A 10684-nucleotide genomic window follows, 5' to 3' on the forward strand; every position below is an offset into this window, starting at 1 on the left:
CAAACTTGAACAAAAACCATGCGTGGCTGGGTCAGCAATAGATAGAGTCGGAGGTCTCAAACTAGCAACCTTGTCCACAAAATAATTAAGAAACTTATTGCACATAACTGCAGAAGAGTGCAAAAGAACATAGCCTTCTGTATTAAGTACAGAATTTATAGTGTTATATAGAACACGAGGGTTATGCGAGCTGGCAGCAATAAGTTGGGAAAAATAGGAGTGCTTGGCAGCCTTTACTGCTCTCTGATAGACTTTCCAGCTAGTCTTCAGAGCTTCCAGAGAGACATACAGCCTATCTTTTTTCCACCGTCTTTCACATCTTCTACATTCTTTTCTAGCGGCTCTGGTAAAATCAGTTAGCCAAGGACTAGCCTCTGGCTTACACTGTCTGAATCTTAAAGGAGCGACAACGTCGAGGACAGATTTACAAGCAGAATCCAAATAAGAAACTAATCCATCTGAGGTGGAAAACTCAGGAGGGTAAGAAATAAGTTGGTCAAACAACATGGAAAACCGCTCGGCAGTATCTGAGCCAAAAGCACGATAACATCGAGCAGGTACAGCCTGTTTAACAACAGGGTTAAAAAGAACAATGTCACATAAAATAGGCATATGGTCAGAGAACACCGCATCCTCGACGGGGACATTACGGACAGATAAACCATGTGATAAAACCAAGTCCAGTGTGTGACCACGTTCTTGAGTGGCACCTCAAGACCTGCAGAGTGGAGTCAGAAAACTCTTGTAGGGAGACAAACAGACCTTTGTTAACATGATCTGGGTCTGAGAGACAAAATTCAATTCAAACAAGACAAAAAAAATCCCCACATACATAGATAGATAGATAGATAGATATTAGATAGATATAGATAATAGATAGATGTAGATATAAAGATAATAATAATAGATAGATAGATAGATAGCTGCAATAATATTGTTATAAAGTTAATAATGACCCCTGCATGTATTTTTGTAAGATACATGTTTGTAGACCGAAAAATACAAAAACACAAAAGATGTTTTCAAAATAACATTTTCAGTTTTCACAGTTTTCCTTCTTTAGCCCTCAAGAACCTTTTGGAAACACTGCTTTTGACAGTAATGCGGAATCCTGTAGGTGTTGCATTCACACTCTTTGTCTTATATGTGACGTGCACGGTATGTTGTACATCAAAAGCCACCATTTGCACTATTTCAGGGATGTCAAACTTAATGTCTGGCGTCCAAATTCAGCCTGGCAAAGACTCTAATCTGGCCCACTGCGAGGCTTTAAAAAATGTGAACTGTGTTATCAAGCTTTATAGCCTAATGAAAAAGACCTCCACCACAGCCGTTCATACTACAGTAAAGTAATGAACAAATATATGAACAATTTTGGAACCGAGAAAATCCCTGTTTTTTCACTACTATAGAAAAAAACATGTTCTGTTTTATATTTACAAGACAATCTGACAAGCTACTAGAACGTTTTCTGTAATTTTTTTACATTTATTTCTTAGAATTTCTTACCATGACCAGAGTCATGCTGACAGATTCCTTCAATTTAATACAGCAGCATTTCTTAGTCATGTAGGAAAATAAGACATACGGTTGAAATTGAACTTCTTTTTCTTATATTAAGATATCTCAAATGTGTATTTAGACTTCTTTACACAGAGAGAAAGAGGAGTTTCACTGGTGTGGCCCACTAAAGATGAAAGTGGGCTGTATGTGGCCCCGCAATGTAAAATGAGTTTGAGATCCCTGCTCTGTTTGACATGATTATGGATATATTCCCAGTGTTCACCCACTGGTGGCCCTTTTTCTCACTGGAAACACAACTGAGCCACAGCAGCGCTTGCGCCAGCTGTTCTTGAACTGGCAGACTGAGTAGAGGATGGGATTGAGCGCTGAATTTGCCAGAGTGAACGTCACCACCCAGAAGAACATGGTGGAAGAGACATATATGTGACCCTGTATGTTGTGGGCCAGTATGACGAAGGTGATAATGAAAATAGGGCTCCACATGACTAAGAAAGAAAGCACCAAGACCAGCATAGTACGGAAGAGCTTCATATCCTGGCGGGAGACGTAATAGTGAGGAGAGTCTCCATTGGGGTGCTGACAGTCTCTGGGTCGGAGCCTTAATCTGCTATTTTTAGCAATCTGGAACAGAAATACAATATTTGATACAATGCCAACACCTGTGGTTACAGAGACATGATGAAACCATTTACACACCCTGATTGATCTGCATATGGATTTACACATGGAGCATGGAAACAGTTTTATTTGTCTCATCCATAAAGTCTACTGAGCGCTAAAATCAATTTGCAGCTGGTCACCATGTTCTTCTGTTCTCGGTGTAACACTCATGGACACATTGGCAGAACTGGTTGCCCAGTTTAGTGTTTACAGTTGATAGTGGAGAGTACTGAACGTACACACAAGGGTAATAATTAGTGAGCGCACATTTTTTTCCCCATGGTGACAGAGAAATGTCTAAGAAATCAGGATATCCATGCATTAATTCAAGGAAGAATGCTTATTAAATTAATAATATAAGTATAATAACAGCTGGAAAAAGAAATTGAAGTGGCCAAAAACCATTTTTAGTTTAAAAATTAAGCTAACTCATGTATATTTCTATGTCTTCCTGTAAGAAACCTGTAAATTGAGAAAATAGTAAATTCAGAGCTGGATTTTTACAATTTGCGTTAGAAGCATAAAAACAGACAACTGATCTTTCTCCTCACTGCCTGCCATCTTTAGCAAAGACAGCATTAACCCACCTGCAATATTTTGCTGTAACTAACCACAATGATGAGTCCTGGGAAAAGGAAGCACAGGGCAGTGAAGACTACGTTCCACACAATCTCCCCTGCTGGGTCAGGCCACTTGAGAGTACAGATGTGACCGTGTTCCTGCGGAGAAAATATTAAAACACAAACATAGGCATGGCTTTATTGTAGAAATATTTCCTCTTTTTTAAATTCATCCATACCAGCTTTGGGAAATCCACTTCCATCACAGTGAAGAACAGACTGAGGGGGAGGGAGGTGAGTGCAGAGAAAGCCCAGATGAAGACGAGGGTCACAGTCACCATCCTGGGAGCCAGACTTGGCACAGTCTGCAGCCGGAGAATAGCCTGGACTCTCTCCACACTGATCGAGGCCAAGGTTGTGATGGCGACACAACCACTCATACAGATGACATAGAGCAATGTGTGGCAGGCTGCATATCCCAGCTCCCAGGACACGGTCCAACGCACTGTCACAATCAGCGGGATCATGCTGACGAACAGCAGATCAGCCACGAACAAGTTGAGAGTCAGGATGGTCTTATTGGCCAGCAGCCTGCGTTCACAGGTTACCAGGACAGCAGCTCCTGCATTTGCAGCTACAGAGACCAGAAAGACTGCACTGATAGTTGCGGTCTCCATTATAGTGGTAGCAACCTGATTTGAGTGGTGCAGCTCAGAGAAGAAAGAAAAATAAGTCAAGTTTCTCAAGTGAAGGGAATGAATGTGAAGGTCTGTATCCATGCAGGCTGAAAAGGTACTAAATGTGAAATGCACACACTGCTCACTCCTGCAGACAAACAGAAAAATGAATGTCGACAGATGCTGATAAGTAGTAAAAGGGAGGAGAAAGGGTGGGTGGAGACTAGACTTTCTGATGCCGTTTGCTCTGCAATGCTTAAAAGGAAGTCTTTGCATTTGCATTTTCAACCAATTCTCTGCTGTAACTTTATCTTGCAAAACTCTTTCTGCACTTTTTCAAAATTAATATACACATTGGCTCACCTCCTCAGAGATTTCGACCTTCAACACATTAAAGATAATTTGAGGTTGTTTTTTTTAATGTGTTTTGATTCAGTATCTGTAGTACAATCAGCAGGAGATGCTCAGGAATACCTTCAGTCATAAACGATCTGTTCTGATCTTACTACACGCCACTTTCACTTACTCCAGGATAATGTATGAGGTAGTGCAGACTTTCTCAGTAGAGACATTCATTCCTATCCGGTCTTTAAGTGATGACGTGATGATCTGCTTACTCAAATTTGGACATAAAAACACGAATTTGGTTTGTTGTTTACCTAATAAATAACAACATATCTTTTTTAGCTTTAAAATATTTTTTGACAAATTTCTAAAATATGTGTGTTTTCTTGTTTTTAATGACAAGTGGTCTGAGAAATTTGTTAAGTGCTGCACTTTGGAAATATTTCTTTCTAAATTGATTTTATTTTGCTCTTTTCACTGCCTTCTGGGATAAGCACATAGAGTTTACATGTAATAAAATGTGCCATAGAAATAAACCTACCACTGACATTTGCTAAAACACTTCCTGCTAAAAAGCAGCAACACTCAAAACATCAAATAGTTGCTTGTATATTTGTATATATCAGTTGAAACCAAAAATAATTTGCGTGTATCAAAAAAAGATCAATATCAGTAGATTTATTACATGGAGCACAGTCTCTACAGAGTATTTAAACCAAACTTCGAACAATTTTCCATCTAATAGTTGTTTATTTTGTACAAAAACATGCAAGGTGTTATTCCCCTGCAATCCCTCCACATCCAGCACAGCTGGTGTGCTAGTCCAGTCCAGATGATACAAGGCCAGTTTAGGGAGACAATCTGTAAATACTATAGAATGAAGGCGAGATGTAGCCCTTTACATAGTGCATTTATTGCTAATTACAGATTTCAAGCGGCTGCAACAGTATGCTGCCAAGAGCTATAAGCAGCTGCAGCTGCTTGGCTGTGCTGGATGAAGCAGAGATTGGTCCAAGCTCAGTTACATTTCTGGGGAAATCTTTGCTGTTATGTTTAATCAAAGCTTTGAGGATTCGTTTCAAACACAGCTTAAGCAACTTGTCACTTTAATTTATCAAAATAACTTGAATTTAACAACCAATCCATCTTAAAGAAGATGCAGAATTAAAGAGCTTCCAGGCTCAGTTTAGACAGATTTCTAGATGGTTCATCAGTTCTCGGTGGTGACTGACTGGATACTCGGCCTGGCAGACGGGACACTCCAGGAAGCTTTCATTCATCAAGTTGCTGTGAGGCAAGGACGTCAGGCTGGGTCTGGAGAACTGGGACAGGGGAGGGTTCGTTTCACCTGAGCTCTGATCCGGCTCCTCTCTCTAACATAAACAACATCATCCATCAGTTAGACTATAGTCCTGGGATTAAAAAAAACTAACAAAAAAATGAAAACTGCTAAATTTATTCCAAAGTAAATTTTAAAACTACACTAATAACTATTTTTTTTTACAATAACAGAGTAGGCTGAGTATGAAAGGTGCTGCCTTTCACTTGATTTTACAACTTGAATTTGTTTTGAATCTGTCTGCTTTAACTGTTGTTCATGCAGAAAATTATCAATGGAAGAAATTACAGCAGCAGACATACAAAGTGAGGAAACACCTGGTGTGCTCAGGTGAACAAAATTATCAATGGAAGAAGGCAAATAAAAACACAACTCCTAATGAAAATTAGTGTTGCCTGCAACACTGAATTGGTTAAAAAAACAGAAAACAAAATACTGGCGGCTGCCAGTGCTACCCCTCAGCCTCCTAATAGACAAACCTATGGTATCAATTTGAAACTCCTAGGTGATTACCTTCTTAAGTTATTACAAGATTTTAAGAAAACTTGACCTCTGATCTTGAGGTCGAGATTACTGAGATTTTTACTCCACTCCACAATATTTAGTAGATGCACCTAAGGTAAAAATGTCAAAATCCTGCGTTGCCTTGTTCTTGAGTTATCACGTTCAGAAACGTTGGCGTCCACACCATGCATGATGGGGTGGGCACTCTTTATCCATTAAAGGCTGAGGGGTAAAAACTCTATTAATGCAGCTTTAAGTTTGATCACAGATCAATCTCATCATCCTCTGATAAGATACTGACGCCAACCTTTAACTGCTTTGCCACATGGCCTTTTCCTTTTTGCAATGCCTTCAGAACTTTGACCATTTGCTTCTTTAAATAAGAGCAATTCTGCCTCTCATCCTCAAGGTCTTGTGAAGAAATCTGGATCTAAAATGTAAAAAATTGTCACTGCGATAAACTGAATGAATAACACTATAATAAAAGAGATAATGTGTGGCTTTAGAAGGCAGGCACAGACAAAACAGAGCACAGTGTGTTTGCATACTGCTCTGATTCCTACATGAGTCAAGCTTTTAATCTCCAAAAGACTTATTAAAAAACACAAACTGGTCATCCTCTGTGCATTGTCATTAATCTGGGCCATCATTAACCATGGGTAAATCAGCAACACGAAACTGCGAAAACAAACAGAAAGTAAATGTGCCTGTCATACCTGTCGCTCTAGGTCTGCAATCTTTTCCTGGTCTGCATGGTGACGATTTAACATAAACCTCTGAAAGAGATTCGCCTGATTGGAGAGTAATTTTTCTGTGATTTCATTGGCTCTTTCTTCCCTCATGTGAGCACATTAAGATTTTTACTTTTTACCTGCAGCTCAGCGTTTTCCGACCTTCTTCTCTCATCATCCAGCACGCCCTGGAGGACTTCGCTCTCATCTCTCTGTTGTTGCTCTTCATGCTCAGGGCAATTCTGCACTTCCTGTGTGCTTCTGCTCAACCTTTCAGCTTGCAGCTGCTGTTCGAGCTCCTCCACTTCCCTTTCTCTTTCCTTGTACCTACAGATCAGTTTTGCCTGTCAAATAGCTAACCACCAACTTAAATGGAAACATATAATCCATTACAGCCATTCTCAAACTTCAGACTGCTGACCATTTTAAAGTATAAAGATAACCTGTCTGTTTTTGTTTTTGGTATCAAAAAAAGCCAGAAAATAAAGAATTTGTCAGTTTTAAATCGCATGGCTTTCGTCAAGTAGTTCTTAAAGTTAATCCACTTTTAATGGATTGTTTAACTGGAATTATAGAATAAGTAAAACTACTGACAATTATAAAATATATTTTCAAAATGTAACAAGTAACGCCTGGTAGCCCACCTGCAATACCGCTACAGTCCACCAGAGGGCTGCAGTCCACACTTTGTCAATTACTGATCTATTTTTTATGCCTCGATTTTTCAAACATACCAATTTTGGGTGATCATCAGATTTTGGTGGGTCACTTCAACTCGTTCCCTCAGTACCTCCAGTTCATCCTTGGCTTTCTGGAGGAGTCTTTCATAATGCTCCTGCATCTGGCTTATTTTCTCTTTCTCTACAATAAAAAAAAGAAATCAAAAATTAAAAGCAGAAGTGGGAAACAAAAGGATGTCTACTCAGATGTGTGCCATGTGGTATTAAAAAAATAAATGAAGCACATGAGGACACATTCTGTTACAGTGGGCTACTATTGGACAATCATGATATCTTAAAACTTGTTGTGACAGACCGCTGCCCCTTGTCGCCCCAGTGGTGAGTGTCTGCTGCCCACTATCCTCTTGGCTCACCGTCTGAATGGTCCTCATTGTGCTGCTGTGAACGGGCCTGATTGGCTTCATTCAGCTGCTTCTCCAGCCATAACATTCTGGCCAGAATTGCCCTCACATAGGCCTCTCTCTGCTGGTCATACTCCAGCCACTGCTTGTTTTTTTCCAAGGCCTCAGGGCATTGAATGAAAGAATGACAAGCACATAAAAGAAAAGACAGAAACAGATCTGTGCCAGAAAGATGTCTCCAAAGCACAAACACTTAGTACGACATGTATACTGTAGCCTGACTTGTAAGTAAAAACGGACTAAAAGAAGATTAAGGGGAACTAGGAGTGGATAGAAAAACACAGGGGGTGTTTTCCAGCTGTGCCAAGAAAACACTTACATCTCTGAGATGAATTTGGACCTCTGCCACAGCTTCATTACTCGTGGAAACCTGTTCATCAGCTGTGGAGTCCTACCAGAGAGATCAGAAAGACACAAAATAATACTGCACATTTGAAAATGAGAAATTCATATTAACAGTCTCTTAGTTGCTACGATAAAAAGCAAAAGTTAGCTGGCAGGCAGGACAGTTCAAAAAAGATCCATAACATCACTATGATGACTATCATGGCTCTCAGCATCCTAATGCTAGTGAGACTGAAAAATAACTGCTGCTATCTAGTGATATAACTGGGGCAAGAAGGGCTTAATTAGCTAAACAGATGTTGGAAAGTCTAAGAGTAGTGTGAGCAGTGTGAAGGAAATAATCACATTCACATGACTGCTGCATCTGTAGCAGCACAGATGCAAATTTAACAAGCAATTAAAAATGCTCAACATTTACGAGACCTTTTCTTGTTTGCTGGATTATAACAGAGAGACTGACAAACATTCATGCTCACATTCACACCTATTGTCAATTTAGAATAGCCAATCAAGGCCCAGCTACTGGATTCAAATCCAGGACCTTCTTAGTCTAAGGCGATGGTACTAACCACTCTGCTTCCACTATTTTCAGACAGCTTTCTTCCACCAGTAAACGCTCCCATTGCACCTACAGTGGACACGTCTGTCCACAACAGTCACCAGCCAGTGACATGCAGTGGAACTGTCTCAATGACACACTGGTCTATAAACAACGCTCCACTGACCCAGAATTCCTACTCTCAGGCATCTCTATAAGAAGCTGGCGAGTATGACCCACTAAGCATCATTGTGTTGACCAGTTGGGCAAAAATGTTTCAGGCCCCCTGGATGATACCAAGGTGCTTAGAAGATGATTTGATGTTGTTGGCGAGGGGGACAATTTAGTGACAGACATGCAAACACAAGATACTCAGTTTTGTCAGGATAAAGGAGGAGGACATTTGAAGATTTATTTTTTTAATGGCAGTGAAGCATTCATAGAGGTAGGAGAAGCTGTTGAGCATCCAGACTGCTAAACTAAAGGTCTGAGATAAAACTTACTCAGCTAATACAACTTCCCAAATACAAAGCTTCATAGGAAGAGACAGACATTGATGCCTGCCTTTCCAAATGAATACAAAAGTCATGACTGACGTTTAAGGGGAGATGTGTTGGAAAGCTCAGCAGTGACCCCTTGTGGCAAAGGAATTATTTGCATTGACATCACCAGCTGTCCCCTGCAGCAGCAGGGCAACAAACTTGGCAAGCAATTAAGCATGCCTAACATGCACTTTTTTGAAGAAAAAGATGTACTGGGTTAAACAGAACTGTTTGTTTTTACCGCTTCCGACATTATAATCTCTAATTTGAAAATCCGCTATACCTGCTTCCCTGTAACTTTGTTCTCCACATACTGACACCTTGTTGAGATGACCTCAAGCTTCTCCTCGATTTCCTCAATCTCTCTGGAGTAACGGGATATGCTACTCACTGCATCCACTGGTCTCTTTTCTTTTTTACACAGCTGCTCAGAGGGTGAAGCAGTTTTCTCATGTTTCGTCCTAAATTCCCGGGTACACTCGAGCCTTATGGCTTCAAGAGAGAGGAATCTCTGCATGGAGACACAACAAAACATCTTTTAAATATTGGCAGGATGTATTGATACAAAAAAATAGTAGAAGTACTTAGACTAAGCAGTGTGAGCAGATTACCTCCACAAGCTTATTATGCTGTGACTGCTGATGGGTCAGCTCAGCCAGGGTCCTTTTCAGGTAGGCGTTCTCTTTCCTGAGGCTGCTGACAACCATGGCAAGCTCTGAGTTGAGCTTTTTCTTGAGAGAGCGCTTGTATTTAGATGCTGCCATCCCTGTTACCTGCTCACAAGTATCACAGGAGCAATGCTTCTTAGAATATAACATATAAAACATCAACAATACGAGCAGGATTACAGTACCTAATATTCATGAGCAAAGACAACTTCACCAAAGTTTGCTTTCTAAGCAGTAATTTTATAATTTGTTTGTAATGTATTGCATTGCAGCTAGTTGCTTTTGACTTTGAAACTTAGTGTATTTTTTTAAATATATATATATATATATATATTTACTTATTCTTTATTTTATTTAAAGGTGTCTCTAATTTTATTAGAAACGCACCTACATCCCCACTACATGTAAGAAAAATTGAATTAAATAAATTCGGCATGAGCAAAGTGCTAACACCCCCTACATGTTAAAGTATATTTTTGCGTCTATCGCTAGTTAACAAGCTAACAGTTGACATGCTAACAAAATCGCTCTTACTTAAGAGTTAAATTGGATACTGAATATTGGTATTTCATATCTATAAAGTAACATTACTGTAATCATTAATCATGTAAAAAAAAACAAAACAACCCGCTTATAATCGCCATAATCTATAAGGTTTTTGTTTGACAGAATTAAAGCTACTTTAGCTAGATAGCCAATGTTAAATAGCTAGTGTTACCATTTAGCTAACGTTATTATAACGGTATTGAAATATGACTGCTCATTTTAAAATAAATCTTATTTTCTCAAGGTATTGTTTTACCAAATCTGCTGAAACACCTACTGGGTTTATATTTTGTTACCTAAAGATGGTGGTGACTGTCAAATTGTGAAGTGGAATGAATAAGCCAACCCTTTACTTCTTCATCGCCCACCAGCGTGAAAACAGAGAAGAGGAGGAGCTCAGCGGAAAAAACTGGTGTTAAATAATAACAATATTGCCTTTCTATATGAATGTTTTTGCAGCTTATTAACTTTTAGTTTTAACATAAAAGTGCGTGGCTTTACTTAATAGAAGAAGCGTTACTTTAAGCAAGTATTTAAAAAAATTGACTGCAGGGGAAGATGGCA

At 39.5% G+C, this 10684-nt stretch overlaps 2 protein-coding genes across 9 annotated transcripts; both read right to left on the reverse strand.

The window, feature by feature from the left end:
• Positions 1-1782: 1782 nt before the first annotated feature.
• Positions 1783-3421, reverse strand: LOC116316598 (free fatty acid receptor 4). The gene is made up of 3 exons (XM_031735193.2): positions 2984-3421; positions 2772-2903; positions 1783-2145 (listed from the first exon to the last, which is right to left on the reverse strand). Exons 1-3 carry the CDS (start codon positions 3419-3421, stop codon positions 1783-1785), a joined length of 933 nt encoding a protein of 310 aa, XP_031591053.2.
• A 1007-nt stretch (positions 3422-4428) lies between these two features.
• Positions 4429-10632, reverse strand: LOC116316640 (centrosomal protein of 55 kDa-like). 8 transcript variants are annotated; one of them, XM_031735257.2, is made up of 10 exons: positions 10417-10632; positions 9518-9679; positions 9298-9417; positions 7801-7872; positions 7434-7584; positions 7075-7201; positions 6481-6667; positions 6326-6400; positions 5917-6039; positions 4429-5139 (listed from the first exon to the last, which is right to left on the reverse strand). In XM_031735257.2, the coding sequence occupies exons 2-10, from the start codon at positions 9668-9670 to the stop codon at positions 4948-4950; spliced, it is 1200 nt and encodes a 399-aa protein (XP_031591117.2). In that variant the 5' UTR covers positions 9671-9679; positions 10417-10632; the 3' UTR covers positions 4429-4947. The 8 variants fall into 8 exon arrangements, with proteins under 8 accessions (XP_031591117.2, XP_031591116.2, XP_031591115.2 ...); XM_031735256.2 differs by having other exon boundaries at positions 6326-6385; positions 9190-9417; XM_031735255.2 differs by having other exon boundaries at positions 9190-9417.
• Between the last annotated feature and the right edge of the window lie 52 nt (positions 10633-10684).

This window comes from Oreochromis aureus, linkage group 13, assembly GCF_013358895.1.
Source record: "Oreochromis aureus strain Israel breed Guangdong linkage group 13, ZZ_aureus, whole genome shotgun sequence".
In the NCBI taxonomy this organism is placed as follows: Eukaryota; Metazoa; Chordata; class Actinopteri; order Cichliformes; family Cichlidae; genus Oreochromis; species Oreochromis aureus.

Excerpts from the sequence above, each read along its gene's own strand:
- LOC116316640 (XM_031735255.2), bottom strand. The coding sequence starts at position 9,670 with ATGGCAGCATCTAAATACAAGCGCTCTCTCAAGAAAAAGCTCAACTCA. Across the intron at positions 7,873-9,189 it reads ACAAAGTTACAGGGAAGCAG|GACTCCACAGCTGATGAACA; the intron begins GTATAGCGGATT and ends TCTCTCTGGTAG. Across the intron at positions 6,668-7,074 it reads CTGATGATCACCCAAAATTG|GTACAAGGAAAGAGAAAGGG; the intron begins GTATGTTTGAAA and ends ACTGATCTGTAG.
- LOC116316598 (XM_031735193.2), bottom strand. The coding sequence starts at position 3,421 with ATGGAGACCGCAACTATCAGTGCAGTCTTTCTGGTCTCTGTAGCTGCA. Across the intron at positions 2,904-2,983 it reads AAGTGGATTTCCCAAAGCTG|GAACACGGTCACATCTGTAC; the intron begins GTATGGATGAAT and ends TTTTCTCCGCAG. Across the intron at positions 2,146-2,771 it reads GTTACAGCAAAATATTGCAG|ATTGCTAAAAATAGCAGATT; the intron begins GTGGGTTAATGC and ends TTTCTGTTCCAG.